Consider the following 23436-nt stretch of genomic DNA (forward strand, 5'->3'; position numbering starts at 1 on the left):
GTGCTGCTGGGATTCCCCTGCTGGGATTCCCCTGCAACATTGCAAAAACACAGAAGTCCGGAGGTGGGATTTCCCATGGAGGGGAGCCTCAGGGGAATCCCAGCAGCGCAAAAACAGGTGTTTCACTGCCAACGGAAGTCAGGAGGCGGGGCATCCCAGTGGCAGCAGTGGGTTTGTAAGGTGAAAATAGTTTGTAAGATGAGGCAAAAAAATCTTAAACCCCGGGTTTGTATCTCAAAAAGTTTGTATGAGGAGGCGTTTGTAAGATGAGGTAAACAGCCAACTTTTCTTCCAATCTTTTCTCTAACTCTGCTGTTAAAGAAAAACAATTCTAAACAAAGGAGAGACACTGGCATGTATAATATGTACGTGGCTATGTTCAAATGGCCTAAACTATGTTTAAAACATCAAGGTTAAATTTACATGCAAAATCAGTTTCTATAAAGCTTGAAACCAGTTCAAAATATTTGCAAATACAGGGAATCCTCAACTTACAACTGTTTAGTTAACAACAGTTCAAAGTTACGACAGTTTTGGAAAAGGTGCCTTACAGCCCATCCTCACAGTATGACCACTGCACCATCCCCAGGATCACATGATCACAATTCCAGTGTTTGACATTTATGATGGCTGTAATATCTTATGGTCACATGATCATGATTTGCAATCTTATCAGTCGGCTTCCAAAAAAAGCAAAATAAGATTTGCTTAGGAAGTCAGATTTGCTTAACAATCTTGTGATCACTCAGTTGTGATGAAAATGGTTATAAACTTGAGATCAAACAGGTGATGACTCATATTTTGACTGTGGTGATTTATAATGGAAATTCCAGGCACAGCTGTGGCCATATGTCAATAGCTACCTGTATGGCATTTTCCAGTCCTAAGAATCTGCCTCTTCATATTTTGTTGAGATAAAAGCAGATCACCAAAATAAAATCAACAAAATTATTGTTCCGGAGATTAAAAGAAACCATCTTAGGTCCAATTAAGATAGACTATTTCTTCCTTTTTTCATTTATCTCCTTTGTGTCCACTTACACGACTGGCTCCTGCACCCATATTTTGGTAGATATTCCCCTTTACAATAAGTCAAACACAGGTCTATGAAACTTTTTACATAAATGGTAACCTGACTATTCATGAGCATTCCAACTTATCATTTTGAGATAATTATATATGAATATGGTGTTGTGTTGATTTATTTTGTTATGAAAATACGAATTCCCCATTGAGCAATTATTATTTCATTAACATTTTATCTAAAAAATTGTTAGGGGAAAAACTTTATTTATTTATTTATTTATTTATTTATTTATTTATTCATTTCTACAATACACAAATACATAGGAAGAAAAATAGACATGTGGTAATACATTATTCCCTCGATTTTCGCGGGTTCGAACTTCGCGAAAAGTCTATACCACGGTTTTTCAAAAATATTAATTAAAAAATACTTCGCGGGTTTTTCCCCTATACCACGGTTTTTCCCACCCGATGACGTCATATGTCATCATCAAACTTTTGTCTGCCTTTAATAAATATTTTTTTAAATAAGCTTTAATAAATAAACATGGTGAGTAATAATCTGAATGGTTGCTAAGGGAATGGAAAATTGTAATTGAGGGGTTTAAAGTGTTAAGGGAAGGCTTATGATATTGTTCATAGCCAAAAATAGTATATTTACTTCCGCATCACTACTTCGCGGAAATTCGAATTTCGCGGGCGGTCTCGGAACGCATCCCCCGCGAAAAGCGAGGGAACACTGTATATATATAAGGGTAAAAGTGAACTTAGAGGAGAGGATATAGGAAAGGAAGAGAATATATATGATAGGTGAAAGAAAAGAAGACAATTGTACAGGGGACGAAAGGCACACCAGTGCACTTATGTACGCCCCTTACTGGCCTCTTAGGAACCTGGAGAGGTCAATCGTGGAGAGTCTAAGGGAGAAATGTTGGGGGTTAGGGGTTGACACAATTCTTCACACTTCTTCATCTTAGCACAGTCACCAATTTTCTGTGGCTGATGTTCCAGACCTGAGTTTCATTCCAAACCCCACCACCATCTTCAATTTCATTTACAATATGAAATGTTCTCCTGTTAAAGTCTTATTCTTTGAAATCTTACAAATCCAAAATGAACAAAGAGGTCAAAGTTCCTTCTTTATTGTTACTATTCAAGTCAAGACATACGTCAATAGAAAAGCACTCTGAAATGCATAATAATAATAATTATTATTATTTATTAGATTTGTATGCCGCCCCTCTCCGTAGAGTCTGATAAGGTAATAATCCTATGTTGCTACAAAGAAGCTCAAGAATTATATTTCGGCTCAGCTGTAGGCAAGAAATGAACATGGTAATCCAGGGAAGAATTAATGTTTAACTTAAGCTTTCAACATAGTGTTCATTCAGTCTTGCTGAATGAACACAGACACAGTAAAGACTCACTCTACCGATAGCTGTGAGAATCAATGCACACACTTCCTTTAATGCTGGAATCTGTTAATGGTCAAGAGGGCCTATTCCATCAAAACTACAGGCTATGTATAAAGACTGAATACGATGCTGTTTCTTCTGATGTCAAGCACTGATAGGGATGTAATTATATCTAGAATTTAGATACAAAGGGAAGAATTCCTTTTTGCTTGTAACCTCAAAGGACAAACTGTACATCTTGTTCCGTGACGAGGTTCTTAAATAGAAACGTTCCTAAGGAGAAGCAATTTTTCCCATAGGAATCAATGTAAAAGGAAATAATGCGTGCAAACCCACTAGGAAAGAAATAAAACATCAGAATTTGGATGGGAGGAGGAGGAGGAAGAAGAGGAAGAGGACAGTTGCTGCCGAAGGAAGAAGGTGAGGTGAGCACCCCCTTTTTCCTTTCTGCGCCCAGACGCTCTGGGAGACAACCTTGCACTGGGAGGCAGCGCGAAGGAGTCACCACAGCGAAGTGGTTTATTCCCTCTCCAAGCGCTCAGAGAAAGGAAAACGCTCCGTTCACTCTGGACTGCCAAAGCCTCCTTAAGTGCCACCAAAAGGCTCCTCTGGCAGCCCAGAAAAGCCCAAGATGGCCGGGATTAAAGGGGGAATGGCAGGAAACTGGCCAGGCTTTCGTGCCACTCTCAAATTTCCTGGGAAATTTTTCCGGACTTGTGTTCTTAAGTACAAAATGGTTCTTAAGTAGAGGCAAAAAAATCTTCAGCACCCGGTTCTTATCTAGAAAAGTTCTTAAGTAGAGGCGTTTTTAAGTAGAAGTACCACTATACTTGCTTCAGTAACATTTAAGGTTCATAGTGTATCATAAGATGTGAGCATAGAGTTGTCCAAAAGAGATAAAAGCACAAACGACTAACATAGAAAATAGAAAGCCATATCCCATTCACTAAGGCATTCACTACTGCATTGGAGAACACAAAAGAAATAAAAAAACATTGCTTGCTGGTAACGCTCTTCAAGGTCTGATATGACATTAAAACAAGTTATTAATAGCTTGCATAGTTGCAAAGTTCTAACTTTGTATTTTAAAGCAGTACAGCTAGTCCCATTCTGAGAAAATAGTCAAATGTTTGCCTAGCATTAAAAAAAGGCTTTCAGTGTACATGTAGCAGGCATGCATACAGAAACTACAAAGTATTTTTCTAAGGTGGCGCTCATAATACAAAAACATTTGTCATTTGACCTAATGCAAGTCAAAATGGCTATATCTAAAGCATTCAATTGCAAAATGAATTTTTGATATATCCAGACATGGTAGTCTATTTTTCCAGACTATGATAAATATAAATAGTTGTTCATATTAAGGGAGATACTAAAATCAAAGAGTTGATGCTACCTGTTATGATGGGGGGGGGGCATTACAAAATACTTCTGGTCTATTTGCCTAACCGATTGCTAACTTACAGAGACTAATAAAAAGGAGGTCCTACAGAATGCTTTTGACATGCTATGTGTTATTATAAAGTGATATTTGGTAAGGCCTCAAACATAAGCAAAACCCCAGATGTTCTTTATATGCACAAGTAGTCTTTGACTTACAACCACAATTGAGCCCAAAAGTTTCAGTGCTGAGCAAGACAGCTGTTAAGTGAGTTTGCTCAATTTTATTGCCTTTTTTGCTACAGTTGTTAAGTGAATCACTGCAGTTGTTAAATTAGTAACGTGGTTGTTAAGTGAATCTGGCTTTCCTACTGACTTTGCTTGCTAGAAGGTCACAAAAGGTGATCACATGACTCCAGGACTCTGCAAACGTCTTAAAAATATGCCAGTTTGCCAAGTGTACAAATATTGATCATGTGACCATGGGGATACTGCTATGGTCATAAGGGTGAAACGCCATCATAAATCTTTTTTTTCAAATGGTCACTAAATAAATGGCTGTAAGTTGAGGGCTACCTGTACTGTAATCAGATCCACTGGATCATATTTTATTTTTTATTCTTTATTTTATTCTTTGTCCAATATACAATACATATGGAAGAGAATAGACATTAAGTAATATATATAAAGATAGAAAGTTAAAAAAGAAGAGAATATATCTGATATAAGAGATATGGAGAGAATATATATGATATATACTATATATAACTTGCATTCTATAATTTTATTAGGGAAGGAGGGAGGGAGGAAGGGACTCTTTTCTAATATGTGTTACATAAATACAATCCCATTCCTACTGTGAGCGAGCTTGCAATATGTCGACTTCAATTTATAGAAGTCCTGGATTGTTCCTCAGAATCCCTGATATCTATATATAAAGAGAAAGTCTGTAATTGTGGAAAAGCGGAAAGCAAATGGGATTAGAGTTCTCATGTTAAGGTTAGGTATCCTTATAAGGATTTGTTTTAACAGTAACACTTTTATTTAGGTTTTATTAGCCAAAATATATGGCACTTAAGGTGGCTTATATCTATAGTTCCACAGCTATAGTTCCTCGATCCACAGCTCACATTAGAACAACATCTTTCAGCTGTGGCGAGGGGGGCGTTTGCCCAGGTTCGCCTGGTGCACCAGTTGCGGCCCTATCTGGACCGGGACTCATTGCTCACAGTCACTCATGCCCTCATCACCTCGAGGTTCGACTACTGTAATGCTCTCTACATGGGGCTACCTTTGAAAAGTGTTCGGAAACTTCAGATCGTGCAAAATGCAGCTGCGAGAGCAGTCATGGGCCTACCTAGGTATGCCCATGTTTCACCATCACTCCGCAGTCTGCATTGGCTGCCGATCAATTTCCGGTCACAATTCAAAGTGTTGGTTATGACCTTTAAAGCCCTTCATGGCATCGGACCAGAATATCTCCGAGACCGCCTCCTGCCGCACGAATCCCAGCGACCGATTAGGTCCCACAGAGTGGGCCTTCTCCGGGTCCCGTCAACTAAACAATGTCGGTTGGCGGGCCCCAGGGGAAGAGCCTTCTCTGTGGCGGCACCGGCCCTCTGGAACCAACTCCCCCCGGAGATTAGAACTGCCCCTCCTCTTCCTGCCTTCCGTAAACTCCTTAAAACCCACCTTTGCCGTCAGGCATGGGGGAACTGAAACATCTCCCCCTGGGCACGTTTAATTTATGCATGGTATGTCTGTGTGTGTGTCTGTTAGCATATGGGGTTTTTAAATATTTAAATATTTTAAATTTGTTTGATTGCTTATGATTTGTTTCTACATCTTGTGAGCCGCCCCGAGTCTTCGGAGAGGGGCGGCATACAAATCTAAGTAATAAATAATAAATAAATAAATAAATAGTAGTTTTATATTTTTATTTTATTAATTACATTTGTTTGCCACTCATGTTGCTTCAAGGCAACTTTGGACAGTTTACAACATCAAAATAAAAACACCTATCTATACTATATCTATATCGATACACACACATATAAGTGTATAAAATCACAATAAAATTATAATAAAAATACCAGTTATAACTAAGAATAATAGATGGGGAGGAATGGTACAGAGGAAAGTGGAAGTTGCTATCAATCAATCAATCAACCATCTCCAGTGTGCTATTCCTTCACTGGGGTCATAAGGCAACTGCCAGGTTTTTTATTTGTTTACAGTATATTTTTAAATATAAATCATTTTTCCTAACTCCTAAATTTAAAATAATAAAAAAGGAATCAAGTTTATAAGACCCACCCAAGAAGAATAAAATTAATATTTCCAACCATTAGAAAAAGAAAGGCATTAGATGCCAGCAGTATGTTCAGAAGATTACCATTTGTTCTTTTTTTAATTAATGTCTCACTGATAGAAGTTAATCACTAAAAGTACTGGTATAGGTTAGGAAACTCAGTCATACTGAGTCAGACCACTGGTCTATTTCAATCTCAACTGGCCTTTTATGTCTATAGCTTCTCCCCCTACCATACACTAAAGATTAAACCGGCATGCAACAATTTAGCATTCGGCTACAGCTGCTTTTGTGAACTTCACATCATTCTAGAGGTAGTTACTAAAATCCTCTCCAATTTTTAAGCACAACTTATCTTCAGTATCTTCCAATTTTATAGTGAAGTGCCAGACTCTGGACTTGCCACCTGGTTTGATTATACTCTTTCTACTTAACTTGTATGAGGTTATTTTTCTTCCATGCCATTTTTACCATAATTTAAATAGGTAATAAATTAGCTGCAGAGCTGTTAATCATTTTCATTTTTATTAATTTTTAATGGCTCCTGAAAAATGGATTGAAAGCCAAGCATTTTATACATAAGGGCCCTTGAATTTTGAAGACTGGAAACATGTTCTGTCCATATCTTCTATGTTTTAGACTTGCTATCTAGAATTTAATTGCGGACTGCTAAATTTACCACTCAGGAAGTGTCTTGTATCAATATAAGAATGTGAAGGTGGACATACAATAAGAAGAAGGGTGGGGAAGGTCACTTGTAAGTCTTTTGATTTCAGTATTTATTTCAGGACTTTATTTCAGTAAAGTAGTCCCTCGCTATACCGCGCTTCACCTACTGCGGCTTCACTTCATCGCAGGTTTCTGAGGAAGTCGATCGGCAGATTTAAACAGCCCGCCGAACTGGATCGGCAGGTTTTTTTAAAAAAAAAAAATCTAAAATTGTAAATACTGTATTTAAATACTGTATCTAAAATAAATACTGTGTGGGAAGGGTTTATAAACACTTAAAACAATGAAAACTTACCAAACAATTACAATATAAATACTTAAATAAGTACTATCAGTCGATAAATTCCCCATCGCGGATTTCACCTATCGCGGCCAGGTCTGGTACGTAACACCAGCGATAGGTGAGGGACTACTGTATTCAGGGAGATAGATAGGTAGATAAGTTGGCAGACAGACAGATATATATATATATATATATATATATATATATATATATATATATATATATATATAAAGAGAGAGAGAGAGAGAGAGAGAGATAATATCTATCTATATTAATATCTATTAATATTTATAGTATTAAATATTAAATAAATAGTGTCTGTCTATCTGTATGTAGGCGTGTATATACAATAACTGAATACTGAAATAAAATATTGAAATATTTTTATTTTTTTAATTTATTTATTCATACATTTATTCATTTATTCATTCAATTTTTATGCCGCCCTTCTCCTTAGTTTCAGGGCGGCTTACAACATGTTAGCAATAGCACTTTTTAACACAGCCTGCATATTGCCTCCACAATCTGGGTCCTCATATTACCCACCTCGGAAGGATGGAAGGCTGAGTCAACCTTGAGCCGGTGATGACATTTGAACCGCTAACCTACAGATCTACAGTCAGCCTGCAGTGGCCTGCAGTACAGCGCTCTACCTGCTAAGCCATCCCAACCCTTCCAAAAGGTTGATCAGAAGTTTTAGTTTCCCATAATTTATCAACCAATATCTCATATATATACTCCCTACATAAACCTGAAGCTAACAATCTTAAATAACATAGAAATAAAAAGTCAGACTATTAATTATGTAAACATATTTCTAGAGAAAATTGAACTGAAAAAGAAGCTGAAGCTATCACTGCCCCTACTCTCCTTGCCTTTCGCAAGCTCCTTAAGACCCACCTGTGTCGCCAGGCATGGGGGAACTGAGACATCTCCCCCGGGCATATACAATTTATGAATGGTATGTGTGTATGTATGTGTGTTTAGAAATGGGGTTTTTAAATGTTTTTAGTAGAAATTTAGATTTGTTATAAATTGTATTTTTTGCACTTTGTTGTGAGCCGCCCCGAGTCTGCGGAGAGGGGCGGCATACAAATCTAAATAAACATAAACATAAACATAAACCCCCATATCTACTGCTATAGGGCTCTTAATTGGTCTTGGTAAAGAGATCTGAGTTTACCTAATAAATGTGGCAATTTTCTCAATTGCTCCCCCAAAAGTAGTAGATCATCTATCTATCTATCATCTATCTAGTCAAGCATATATTAGTTGCACGCCCCTTATAGACCTCTTAAAAATGAGGTAAGGTCCACAGTAGACAGTCTTAAGGTTAAAGTTTTGGGGGTTTGGGGAAGAAACTGCAGCCAGATAGCGCATTCCAGGCATTGACAACTCTATTACTGAAGTTGTATTTTCTGCAATCAAATTTGGAGCAGTTCACCATACGTTTGTATCTATTGTGTGCTTGTGTATTGTTGTGGTTGAAGTTGAAGTAATCATTTTTCAGATAGGCCATTGGAGCAGATAATTTTATGTATAATGCTTCAGTTGGATTGAAGACAGTCAGTTCTAAATTGCCTATGCCCAAATTTTCAAGCCTGGTGGCATAATAATTTACTAATTTAATTATTTATTTAATAATTATTTCATTATTTAACTCATCTATATCTTTTCAGTGTGTTGGTTCAAGGATAAGTGGGCGCAAAGTGTATACAAAAATATAGATAAAAACATATTACTGAAATCAAGCACTAATATGAGAAAATACATGCACATTTCAGAATAGCATTTTGTTTTTGAAATAATTCTTATTTCACTACTACTTCAAAGTTATGTATTTCTTTCTGCTTTGTTATTACTTTGATGCATCTATTACTATATTGCTTCCAACAGACATGAGACATGAGACAAGTAATTTGATAGATACATTATTGTACATACAAATGCATACAAATTAGAAAATAAGATTGAAATAATTATTATGTTCTTAATAGTCTCAATATTATTCAGCAGATCCTATTATCACATATCTAAATAAGCAACAGCGCCAGTCTATCCTAAGATAGATTTAAATAGTTCTAATCATGCTTCTAAATAAGTATATATTCTGTAACTATTTTTAACTGTTTGCCACACATTAACTTCTAAGAAAAAAATAAAAGATAAATCATAATATCTATAGGTAAGAATTTGATCCAACTTGAATTTATGCCTCAACTTCCATAACAAAAATTATACTACCTTGAAACAATACAATTTACAGTAGTTACTGAATTCAACAGTTTCATCCCTTTACCTATATTTAAATTAGTCAGAAGTCTAGTATTAAAGTATTAAAAGCAGTATGAAACTTGAAACAAAAACCAGGAAGTTACTAAAGTACTATTTACCTGCGTTTCAACCTATTTGACAACAGTATCTGGTAAAGAATTGTATACAGTATTTTTTTTTTTAAAAAAAGAAAAAATTACAAAATAGGTAATAGACAAGTCAATACAAGAGTTTTCTGGATTCTGTTTTACCTTTGTGTTCGACGGAGCCTGTTTCCACTCCTTAAATGAGGCAATGTAAAGTTTGAGAGGACACTCCAAATCGCTGGATCAGACATAGCAATATACTCTTTCTTTTAACACACCAATTATTTTAAAAAAGTGGAGAATAGAAAATAATAATAATAATCCAAGTTCGATTGTCTCTCTCTCTCTCTCTTACCACTGAAAATGTAAACATTAACTCCACTCCGAACAATATTAATGTAGATCAAACAGCTGGGTATTCAGACATTAGCAATAATAATAATCCTAACAACAGTAATTTTAAAAAATCCTTTTCTCCCACATACAAAAAAGTCTTTCCTTTCCCCTCTACACTCTCTGTGTTTCTAAGCATTACAATAGTTTTTAGATTCCAGTTCTGCTGAAACTCTGTTCCTGTACGTGTGATTCAGCCAAGGTACTTTGTCATCTGTTTGGAAGATACCATTCTCAGCCAGCAAGAGGGGGAACTGCATTTTTGTTTTTTTATATAATTTTCCGGTTATTATAGGTTTAACATATAATTCTACTTTTAAAAAGCCCAATACATAAAGGGCACTCTTAATATTTTTAGCATTCTTTAATATTAGAAAAGCTAAAGACCATACAATTGCTCCCCCAAATAATTTTTGGAATGAGCTTGTCTCTCAGGGATTTTTCCAGGATTTCAATCTATCATCATTGAACTTGTATTTCTGATTAATAAAAGATTGAAAATTAAAACAGTGTGGTTTACTAAGGAAGAGGGGAAAAGGTCTCACTTCTTTAAATTGCCTGTTGCGGATATTAGTAAAGAATTCTAGGAGTTATTTATTAAAAGAAGAATTTCGTAAGAGGTATGTGAATAAATCATTTCATTCAAATGAGAGGAACTTATAAATATTTATATTTTTCTACAAATGAATACTGGGTTATTGAAGTATATTCATCCAGCAATAATCACTTATATTCAAAGCAAAACACTTTTCAATATTTACTTGCTGAAAAATATTACTTTAATGAAACTACAGTACTATCAAATTATAGACAATTTAGGAATGGTGCTTAGTACAGCACTATTTGAATACCAAAACATATTAATTTTTTTTAAAGGAAAAGTACAACAGGGATGGTTATGTTCATAGTCTTGCACTTTCTAAATTTTAAAGTAATATATCCGATCATATTCTGACTGCCAAGACTGAAAGTGAAATTGGAAAAATGAAAACATTTTACAGTGCAGATGGAGTAAGCAGAATATAAGAAGGAAACCGCCTCAGTATTTTCCTGCCAAATGTTCCACAACCTGGACTTAACCACCCACTCCAAGATGAGTATAATCTCTCTCAGATACATTAACTTTATTATATTCTCACAATCAATTCAAAAGTTTGGGTGAGGTCGGAGAAACTATTTAATGACTAAAAGTACACACCCAAGTGAGCTTCTTTCACTTTGAAGCACCTTCATGCTTATTCAGTACTCACTCACTACATGATAAAAAAAGACAGTACAGTATTCCAGATTTTTATGAATTCAGTACACCCAATGGATATGTGCATTAATCTAAATTTAAGGAGGAAAAAGGTGATGCAGATTATTTGTGCATGTCACACTTGTCAGCAATTCCTTAAAAAAGGGAATTCTATTTTCCAGAAAAGGAAAATGTGTACTTAAAAAATGTTAGAAATGCAATGTATGCATACCAATTATGCTTCAAATCCATTTTCCTTCTCTGAAACTAGATCTCTGCATAACCCAATGAGGTACAGTGTTGACATTGAGAAAAAAACTATGCTGGCATGCCAAAAGTTTATCTTGTGTTTTTCTAGTTGTTTTTAAGGATTTTGCTGTTTTATTATCTGTTCCAAGTTATGGCTGGGCAGCTATATACAGCAAGTCAAATAAATGAATCCTTAGTTCCTGATTCAGTTTCTTTGTTTCAGTTCAAAACACTAAATTCACTTTATGTTTTATCTAATGTTAATTACAGGCAGTCCTCAACTTGCAACCTTTGTAACTTCAAGTTGAAGTTACAAAGGAACACCCCAAAGCAACTTACAACCCAGTTCCAAAAGTCCAATGATTCCCCGGGGGAGAGGGGGAGAGGGCACCATGGTTTATGTGACCACATTTTAGTCATTCAACAGTTGGCTCATATTGGTGGTCCAATTGTTACAGGGCCTATGGGCACATGGCCGCAATTTACAACAATTTATGATAATCAATAGGTTTGCTTAATAACCTTGGATTTAACTAAAAGGTCATTGCCACAAAAATGTTCTAAAAATCAGGTTGATCACATGAAGATGTAATTAAACAACATAGTTACACAAGTATGTACAACAACTTTTGCATTAATTTACAAAGCATTTGCACCTGTTTACATTCAAGGTCACTTCAAACATTATTCTGAAATTTTGTCTTATGATTCCCATTTTCTATCATTGGAGGTAAAAAATACATTTTGTGAAATGATCTACTGTACAAATGAGCAAATGAATATATACTACTAATGAGCAAATGAATATATACTGTGATTACTCTTTCTACAATAGTAAAGATTGTCAGCAGGATAACATTTGATTTAGATTTAAAATCCAAACAATAGTGAAAGAAGAAGCAATAAGTAGTGAGAAAAAAAGCTGGTACCAGAGGAATCTACCCTAAATGCTACCAAACTGTCACTATTAGCTGCCAGCTTTTTGAAAAGCTAACACTGCCAACAAAAGTAACATGTTCCGGGAGAGCCAAACATTATTTAATTGTCATCTATAATTTCCCCATCGCAAAACTAATTTTTAATTATATAATGCTGAATTAAAATTAGACAAGCATCCAATATTGTTACACATTGTAAATTTCTGTTAGGGTGTGCTCTGGTGCCTTGAATTACATATCAAATAATAGTTTTTTAATGAAAAAAAAGCAGACATTAGGTTAATATCTATATTGTTCCACTGAAAGGAAATATAACATGGCTTTGGTTAGAAGAATTACTTGTACATTGAAGTAATTGTACATCAATAAAAATATTTTTAAATGTATACTTTGGATAGGAAGGGGGGAGGGAGGGAAACAAATTATGTTGCATATAGAAAATTATTTTGCCTAATTTTCATACAATGACCAAGTTTCAAGTTTTTAGAAAAGAATTCAAAAGAATGTTAAACTAATCTTTATAACACCATGAATATCAAGCAAAACCAGACAATAATTACAGTATAGGTCCACATTGCATAGTGTCCTTCAGCCACTCAACACAGTTATATCAATGCAATGATAAGTGCTTTGTAAAAGCAAAGTTCCCAGCCTCAAAAACAGACCTATAGAATATTTATTGATACTGATTTTGACAGATGATTGTGTAATAATCTTGGAAACAAATTTCCAAGGGCTTACTACATCATTTTTAGTCCATTTCCTGGATGGACAAAAATATATATAAACTTTGACAAATAAATTTCTTAAGACAACCCTTGCCATTGCTAAGTTTGCAATAGTAGCTTCAAGAAATCAAGGTTCGTTGACAGCAAATAGATTGGGCATGACCACAGCCCTTTTTATGGCATATGTTTTATTGAGTTATTATATTTCTGTTGTCTGGAGCCAGTGACCTATACAGTAATAAAGATAATTCATTCATTCAAACACTCCTGCTTGTTCAAACACCAACATGTACATGTATGCTTATACTGATAAGATAACAGCAGAAGTATTTTGCTCTTGAACCTCTATTATTTTGATCTGATATAATAACCTAGTTATTATTATATATCATAACTAGGTACTTGTTGCGTTCTCACTGCCTTTATGTTTATCTGTTCCAATCAGAAACTGTCCACCTAACATGGAGAAGATGTGAAGTGACATTGTTGGATCTATCTCCAAGAGATCAAGAAAAAAGAGATTCATTGGGTAGCCTTCAAAGTAATAATTGTATAATATATTTCTACCTGCACACAAGTTCATCTTTCTATAATTTAGGATATCTTTTTCATTAGAGCTTTAAACTGGAAGGTTCTGAATAGCCAACAGTAATGGAGGATTAATTATCTGTTATTAATTCTATTATAGCAATTGTTACATATTTGTAAAAATAAGCCAATAAAATTCAGTAAACAGATTGCATTAAAATCGATTAATAAATGAGAAATTATATATTTAATGAACAAATATTTTATCATATTTGATAAATGAAATTCAAAAAACAAGATGGTGGCACCTATGGTACCAGATATACTGTACCTGTGCATTTTGGTTTTGCCTAAATTAGAACCTTACTTTTTTCACCATTTAATTTCATTTTATTAGATAAAGTCCAAAATTCAACTGTCAAGATCTTTCTTGAGTCTATCTTCTGGAGTGTTGGCTATTCCTGCCAGTTTGGTGTCATCTGCAAATCTGGTGAGTTCCCATCTATCCCCTTTTCCAAGTAATTAATGAACATGTTGAAGAGTACTGGACCTAAAACAGAGCAGAGTACTTCCCTCCTTGTAGATGCAGTTCCATTGAGCACTACATGTTGAGTGTGGTTGATCAGCCTGTTTTGAATCCATCTGGTGGTGTTGCTGTCTAACCACATTTTTCTATTTTATTTAGTAGTAGGTTATGGTATACTTTACCAAATGCCTTACTGAAGATCTAGTAAATTATATCAACAGTATTCCTCTGGTCCACTAATTTTGACACTTTTTCAAAGAATGCAATAAAGATTAGTCTGGTATGATATGTTTTTGACAAACTCATGTTGGCTTTTGGTTATTACTTTGTTTCTAGGTGTTCGTTGATTTGTTGCTTGATTATCTTTCCAAGAATCTTCCCTGGTATTGAGGTCAGGCTAATAGGTCTGTAATTTCCTGGATCTATTTTTTCCCTTTTCTTGAAGATGGGAAATACATCAGCTCTTTTCCAGTCCTCTGGAAGTTCCCTGGTGCTCCAGGATCTTTGAAAGATATATTTCAGTGGTTTTGAAATCTTATCTTCCAGTTCTTCAGAATCTTGAGGTATAATCCATCCAGTCCTGGTGTTTTAACTTATCTAGGGTAGGCAGGTATCCACTTAACATTATCTTCCCTATTTTAACTTGGGAGTTAAGTAGCTCTGATTTCTCCCTCTTGCTTGTCACCTTCTTGCCCACTTATTCCCAGCAATGGACCAATTGTTTCCTTGACTTTTTTCTTGTTTTTAATATGCTGGAAGAAGCTCTTTTTTTGTTATTTTTTTTACTTCCGTTGAAAGCCTTTGTTCAACTGTGAACCTTAGCTTTCCTCGCTTCATCTTAGCATCCCTAATCCTAGCCTTCCATTCCTGGCTTGCCTTCCATTCCTTGTTTGATACTGACCTAGAGGTTTTTGTTGGAATCCCGTTTTAAGTTTTGGAAAAAGACTTAATTCATCCTTGTGACTGCTTTCATCTTTCTCTTAGAGAATAGAGAAGAAAGAAAGAAAGAAAGAAAGAAAGAAAGAAAGAAAGAAAGAAAGAAAGAAAGAGGGAGGGGAAAGTATTTTGTACATCATTTTATATGTGAATAATAATAATAATAATAATAATAATAATAATAATAATAATAATAATAATACTTTATTAGATTTGTATGCAGCCCCTCTCCGAAGAAATTATGGCTTAAATATTTCTGCACCTATATTGGTTCTCACTATCAGGAAATTTCTCCTTAGTTTTAGGATGATTCTCTCTTTGTTCAGTTTCCATCCATTGTTTCTTGTTTTGCCTTCCGGTGTTTTGAAAAATACATCACCGCCACCCCCCTTCTTTCTGGTAGCCTGTTGCTTATCACACTCTCAGGCAAAGCATGTAAGCCATTTCCTACTTTCAGTGGTACTATAGTATGTAGATAATACAATTGAAAAAATGTGAACAATATTTTTACAGAACTATAGATACGCTGAGGCTGGGTGTGATAAGAAATGGCTTGGAGGGAAGGGGCCAGATGAAGCACTCCTTGATGTGACTGACATTGAGTTGGCCATGCCCACCCTGTCACATAACTGTGAAGCTATGCCCACCCACTCACAGCACTATGAAGCTACAGCCACCATCACATGACCATGAAGACATATCCACAAAATAAGCCACGCCCACAGAACCAGTAGTTAAAAAAATAGAACCCACCCCTGAGCAATTACTAGGAGTGAACAGACACACACACAAAAAAAATACCCAGAGAAAAGCAAACCACCTTTACGCCACAGGGTGGAAGTTTTGAGTACATTTCAGTCTGTTAATAAGAAAACCAAAATAGAACTAGAGAACAGGTAGCCGACAAGCAGGGGTGAGCTACTGCCCAGACATGGAGGAATGCAGTGGGGCAGCCAAAATGGAGCTACACCCCAGAGCACCCAATTTGCACTGAAAGATGTTGAAAGAAAATACATAAGCATAGGCAGTGTGGTAGCCCTTCACTGCCTACAAGTGTTCCAAAATAATTGGTGATATCTATCAGGAATTGCAAAGTTGAAATATCTTAGAAAGTACATGCCAGGGCACTATATTTAATAGTAATTTATAGCCATCAGTATTAGAAACCATAACCCTGGAGGATCTAACAAGACAAAAAAAGTTAAAAAATAAGCAACTAGTATAACAACACCTGGCATGCCAGGACAATACCCTCCCACAATTATTAGCATATCTCCTTATTTCCTCATTTGATCGTGATGTTTGTGGGAAGAGCCATATGTGTTTGGCAGTTTCTTTGTTTAGCAAATGTAGCAAGCCTTTCATATTCACGGATATTGGTATGTAATGTTATTCCCCACCCCACTCCTAAAAAACCCAGCTTACCCTGCGTTAGCGAATTTGCATTCACAAATATGACTCACTTTCAAGTGGGGTTTTAAAATCACATTTAATATACAAAAAGCCAATAAAATTGGTAAGCTTTCTAATCCTAGCTTTGTGTCATTTCTAAGTCCTGTATCCAGCAGCAGTGAATAAATAGTGCCTTTAGAAGTGAAGGTCAGGAGGGTCTACTAATACTGGCTAAGGAATATCAATATTGCCAAAAGTACCTTTTGTTATGTCAACAATTTCAATCATATGTGAAGAGAAGAAGGTAAATGTTCTGCTTATTCATACAATATGTTTTTATATGGAAGCACTTTTGAATGCTGTGCAGAATCTACAGCTGATGTAGGAGCCAAATGTCTGGTGGACTGTTAACTTATGAAAACATACTCCACATCAACAACACAGATTGCCAGCTTATTTCTAGTATAATTTAAAGGGCTAGAAATCATCTAAAAGCACTCTAGCCTTTGAGAGCATACTTTGGGCACAGGTTTCATAGACATAGAAACATAGAAGTCTGACGGCAGAAAAAGACCTCATGGTCCATCTAGTCTGCCCTTATACTATTTTCTGTATTTTATCTTAGGATGGATATATGTTTATCCCAGGCATGTTTAAATTCAGTTACTGTGGATTTATCTACCACGTCTGCTGGAAGTTTGTTCCAAGGATCTACTACTCTTTCAGTAAAATAATATTTTCTCATGTTGCTTTTGATCTTTCCCCCAACTAACTTCAGATTGTGTCCCCTTGTTCTTGTGTTCACTTTCCTATTAAAAACACTTCCCTCCTGGACCTTATTTAACCCTTTAATATATTTAAATGTTTCGATCATGTCCCCCCTTTTCCTTCTGTCCTCCAGACTATACAGATTGAGTTCATTAAGTCTTTCTGGATACGTTTTATGCTTAAGACCTTCCACCATTCTTGTAGCCCGTCTTTGGACCCGTTCAATTTTGTCAATATCTTTTTGTAGGTGAGGTCTCCAGAACTGAACACAGTATTCCAAATGTGGTCTCACCAGCATTCTATATAGCGGGATCATAATCTCCCTCTTCCTGCTTGTTATACCTCTAGCTATGCAGCCAAGCATCCTACTTGCTTTCCCTACTGCCTGACTGCACTGTTCACCCATTTTGAGACTGTCAGAAATCACTACCCCTAAATCCTTTTCTTCTGAAGTATTTGCTAATACAGAACTGCCAATACAATACTCAGACTATACTATACCAGTGATGGCGAAATCTATGGCACAGGTGCCCCAGGTGGCACATGAAGCCATATCTGAGAGCGTTTGCTTGTCTTTTTTGGGAGGATAATTCCTCTTTTAAGAGTAAAAAGTAAAAACACCTTTCGTGGTGGACATTTAATCAAAGAGACAGCTGTCCTTTTAAATTAAAAATGATGGAATAGAGATTGCTACTCATCATTGTTCTGGTTTCTGGTAGAAATTTAGCAATTACAAATAACTCTTATTAAATGCATCATTTCATGAATAAAGAAACTCCATTTATTCCTCTGCTCTCCTGTAATTCAAACACATTCCATACATGGACTCAGTCCGTTATCTCTCTTAGCTGTATTTCTCACATTCCTTCTCCTGCTGCATTTAACAAGATTTATTTTCCTAACAGCATGACTTTGAAAAACAGCAGAACTGACTGTTAACAACACAAAATCCTTTTGCTTACTTGATAGCTGCAAGAAATACAGCCATCTTCCCTTCGGCAATGTTGAAACTCCACCCTTCTTCTCCACTGACCCCCTGACGTGCCAAATACATCACTACAGTGTTTAACACATTCCTCTCCTTAATATCTTCTTCCAGACCTCTGTTCTCTATGTTTTTGGGCCCTTCTGAATTTAGGGTTAACCCAGCAAGCGTCTGATTCTCCCTCGCTAGATCCTGAACTCATAGCCCCATCCTGTGGTTGGCCTCCCACCTGTTCTACTATCTGTAACCCAGCCCCCCCCCCTCCCCGCTAATTCATAAACACTATCTGAATCCGAGTCCTCAATATCATCCTCCAACTTATCAGGAATATGTACAACAATCATAAGGCAAAAAAAGTGGGAATGCAAAAGTTAAGTAGACTATGATAACACAGTATCTGCTATATGAAATAATCTTACATATGGCTAAATATTTGCTTCAAACTAATATTGCTAACAATTCTTTGCAAAAAAAATCAGAGCTGGAAAAAATATACAATATACTTAGTTTATTTTGTTACATAATAAATATTCATATTCTTTGCATTTCTTCTATTAAATTGCTGAATGCTTTCTTCAGATTCATAGATATAAATTGTAAAACTAATTTCATTGAAGCCGCAGATCTACCTACTTGTTAGAATAATGGTCATTTAGATCTGGAATTGGTCACTAATTTTTGTTTAAGTAAATATTTTAAACATAATTATTTTTTAAAGTTATAATCAAAGACTCTGAATGCTAAATTGTAAATAAACAACAGGTTTATACAGGAAATATGAAATTCTGTATGATAATTGTAATTTCTTTTCCCACAAGGAACTTTCACCAACAGGTCCAACTCTTTGCAACAATTTAATGCTAACTAGAGCAGGGGTGTCAAATTCTATTTCAACGAGGGTCACATCAGGGTTGTGTTTGACCTCAGGGGAACAGGCTGGGCGTGGGCCCAAGCGCTCTGCCAGCAAAAATGGGCTCCCGAGCTCCGTTTTCAGCTGTGATGGCCTCCTGCAACCCTATGCCAGTGAAAATGAAGCGCAGGAAGGCTGCTTGCGGACCAGATCTGACCTCCAGACCTTGAGTTTGATAGCCCTGGTCTAGAGGATTACAATCTGGAACATATAAAACCTGTCTGATCTATTTTGTAAAAAAAGTTATCTGTAGCTCTGAAGTAATGGAGTGGAAGCTCTCCATTCTACAGCTTTCAAGGGGATTTGCCATCTCTCTGAGCATTACCAGAACAAACACATTTGGGTTTAGTGTTTCATGGAAAGTGTTTTAATTCAGTGCATGGTGGGCTAATCTGGGTCCATTGCTTATTCCTCAGAATCAAGCTTCAGATTGAAGAACAGTATTACATATTATTTCCAAAATGAATGCATCATGTCCTTCACAAAGCTAATTAGATGAGTCATTTGAGTGGCTAACTTGATTTTTCATTAGCAAATGTTTTCTTTTTAAAAAATATAAACATCTCTTTTATTTATATAACATCTTATGTTCTTTTCCATGAACTCATTCATAAAGTCATTCCTAATTAGTTTCACAATTATGCATCAACTCCTTTCTTCACTTCAAGAGGCTCCATAGTACATGAGAACATAAGAAGAGCCATGCTGAATCAGGCCAAAGCCCATCGAGTTCAGCATTCTGTGTCACACAGTGGCCCACCAATTGTACATGGAGATCTTGAGCAGAAAGAGAAAGCAAGACCCTCCCTTTCCCTTGATACCCAACAAATGGTACTCAAGGGAATCCTGCCTGCCTCAACCAACATAGAGGCGGCACATGGACATCCGTTTCAATAACCACCGATTAACTTGGCATCCGTGAATCTGTCTAATCCTGCCTTGAAGCTATCAAGGGTGAATAAATATTTCTCTTTATTTGTCCTTATTTTCTTACCTATGAGCTTTAGCGAGTGCCCCCTCGTCCTAGTATTGTGTGATAGAGAAAAGAATTTTTCTCTACCCACCTTTTCTATCCCATGCATGATTTTATACACTTCGATCAAGTCACCTCTTAAATGCTGTCTTTCAAGGCTGAAGAAACCAAGGCATTACAACCTGGTTTCATAAGGGAAGTACTCCATTTTCTTGATCATACTTGTTGCCCTCTGAATATTGGTTAGGCAAACTGATAGAAATCCATTTCAGTAAATTAGAATTCCATCTGAGCAGGAAGGGACATGTGCCTAAACACAATAGGCTTTGCAAACTGCATCAAAATGCTCTTTTCTCCAAACTTTTTATAATATGTGAGGCGATTCGGTGATATAAGATAGGTAATGACAGCAGGTGTTATGCATGCACAATTTCCAAAGAGATTTCAGAAAAGTAATTCTGAATTAGCTATTGTATGCTGCTATTACTAACATTGTATCTTATATCAGTATCTCATGCTATCATAAATACAATGCACATAATTTTCAGACTATTTAAATATTCTGAACAAAATTTGAATTATTAAATGTTTATATAGGAATTATTAAATGTTTATATAGGAATTATTAAATGTTTATATAGGAATTATTAAATGTTTATATTGGAATTTGCCTGAATGAGAATCTTTAATACAATGCATTTTCTAGAAACATATTATTTGGACGAAGAAGTGTTTCATGGCTCAATACTGGCTCCAGAATGAACCTTTGGCATAGAGATTACTGAAATGAATATTAAACATGCTCAGTTTTCTTTACTGTGATAGGTTAACTGGATTATTGTGATTATTATTAGTTCTCCAGACACCAATCTGTATTTATTTCATTTTTCTAATCCAAGCACATTGCTAACATTTCTTATTCTGCCCTTGTACTTTAGTTATTTGTATATACTGTAATAGTTTACTTTAAAACACACATATAAATATTTCAGTTATTCACTTTCTCCTTTTCTATGATGTGGAATGAAGAAAACTATAACAATGGAAGTATAGTTGCTTACCTCCAAAAATGAAAAGCGAACAGAGGACTGCATGGACTGCAGGGGCTGGTTGGGGTTGGGCTCAGACTTCTTGGGGTGAGACTGAAAGTTAAAATAATGTCATCTCTAATGATAGAAAACCATTAAAAGCTCTAGTTAGACTGAATTCAGAAGGTTAGTTCTAGCGACTCCTCTGAATAATAATAATAATAATAATAATAATAATAATAATAATAATAATAATAATTAATAATAATAATAGCAGGCTTTGGGCTTCAGGATAATCAATAGGAACCTGTTTTCTCTATCTTGATTTTAAAAAGCATGCTTTAGTAAAGATTGCAAACTCTATTTTTAATATTTCTCTGATAATCAGATTTTTGCACTGAAGATAAAACTGTGTTAAGCATGCAAATGTTTTTATTATAAAAAATTATAATAAAATTATAATAAATTTTTAAATACTTTTTTTAAAAGTAGTTAAAAATATACTTATTTTCAGTCAAGCACCACTGATTCTAAATTTCCATATCTAAGAGAACTTTAAAAGAACTTTTCTGTCATGTCTCAGGTTTAATCATCCCAAGTAGCATGCTGCACTGCACAACTGTGAATTAAATATTTATAATTGCATCTGTTGAAGAAGGTATAGAAATAATCAAAACATTGCAAATAATTTTTTTAAAATAAGTAGTAATGTTTAAAAATGCTCTTTTTGGCTTTTGAGAATGCCATTTGTGAAAAATATGTTCTAAAAAAACCTACAGTATCAAACACATGCACACTTAATTTTAATACATTATTGAAAATATTTTATCTGCTTTTCAAAGTGTCTTGTAAATTTAGTAACTAGAATTAAGTGATGTCATGTCCTCCCTCTTGCAGTGCCTAGAGCAGTGATGGCAAACCTTTTTTTCCTCGAGTGCCGAAAGAGCGTGGGTGCACATTATCTCACATGCACAAGTGCCACACTCATAATTCAATACCTGGGGAGTACAAAAACAGCTTTCTCCATGCCTGGAGGCCCCTGAAATCTGGAAACAGCCTTCTTCCCAACTTCTGGTGGGTTCAGTAGGCTCATGTTTCACCCTCCCCAAGTTTCAAAGGCTTCCCTGGAGCCTGAAAATGGTAAAAACTCCTCCCCCGGAGGCTTTCTAGAAGCAAAAAACACTCTCCTAGAGCCTCTCTATGAGGCAAAATCAGCTGACTGGCAACAGCTCACATGCCAGCAGATATGGCTCCGTGTGTCACCTGTGGCATCCGTGCCATAGGTTCGCCATCACTGGCCTAGAGGCTGTTAGGGGCTGGATGGGGAGCAGAATTTCCATTTTTGGTCTTGGATGGGGTAGCACTACCCCAGACACGGTGCATAATATAAAGGTTTTCCTGAACTCATGACTTGGCTCGAAGAGATTTTGTTATATTGTACTGTATTAATTTGATTCTTTTTGTTAGTTTTTATTGTTTTAAATGAGGTTTTATATTCTGTAAGCCACCTTGAGTCACTATGGGAGAATAGGTGGCAATATAAATTCAAACAAACAAACAAATAAATAACAAACAAACAAATAAATAAATAAATAAGAACAAACAAACAAATTGCTGCTTGAGTTCGAATCAGTGAGGTGAACTTAAGCATTTCTGATTGTTAAATTATAAATTTTGATTTTATTAATTTCTATATTTGACAAAAATGTTTTATAGTGACAATTTTCTTTATGTTTTAGCATTTCTCCAAGAATAATTTTGCATGATAACAATGCTTCAGGAATCACATTAACATGACTACCAATAGAAAAAGATTAATATCAAAATAAAAATAATGAATCTTATTATTTAGTAGAATTAAAGTAACAGAAAATGGAAGTTTGCAAGGAGAACATCAATTCTTCTAAGTTAGTTTCAACATTAATAATGAAAAATATACAAGGGGATTGAGTTCCATTTTTTGTTTAAAATTCTGAAGTTTAACAAGTAAATGTTTGTATTAAAATTTGAGATTAAATGCTTTAAAATATGTATTAATTAACTGGTTTACCTATAAGCATTGGGACAGAAAATGAAGTTGGGAACAAACACTTCATCTCAAAAAATTTAAAGTTTGCTGAAGCACCGAGTGTCTAAAATTATAACCATATAATTAATAAATAACCAATAAACTTTGCAGCAATAAGTTTTTCTCCAAATATTTCAAAATAATAGAATCTTATTAATCCATACACAGAAGTATTGAAGACTTACTCTTCAATAAACTGATATAAAATTGCAGCCATTATAAATAAATACATTGAAAATCAATGTTTTGTAATACAGTTATCTGAAATATAAA

General features: G+C 35.4%; 1 protein-coding gene across 6 annotated transcripts in view; it reads right to left on the reverse strand.

Annotated features, from left to right (window-relative positions):
* Nucleotides 1-23436, reverse strand: part of MAST4 (microtubule associated serine/threonine kinase family member 4) — a 242603-nt gene that overhangs the window by 105787 nt on the left and 113380 nt on the right. Inside the window, exon 1 of one of the 6 annotated variants that reach the window (XM_070743264.1) lies at nucleotides 9670-10083. The exons of 4 other annotated variants lie outside the window; for them this stretch is intronic. In XM_070743264.1, coding sequence (XP_070599365.1) covers nucleotides 9670-9755 — 86 coding nt within the window. In that variant the 5' untranslated portion in view covers nucleotides 9756-10083. Of the gene's footprint in view, nucleotides 1-9669; nucleotides 10084-23436 lie in introns of those variants that run through there. One more of the 6 variants, XM_070743265.1, reaches the window with a different exon arrangement.

The sequence above is a fragment of the Erythrolamprus reginae genome, chromosome 2 (assembly GCF_031021105.1).
Source record: "Erythrolamprus reginae isolate rEryReg1 chromosome 2, rEryReg1.hap1, whole genome shotgun sequence".
NCBI classification, from domain to species: Eukaryota; Metazoa; Chordata; class Lepidosauria; order Squamata; family Dipsadidae; genus Erythrolamprus; species Erythrolamprus reginae.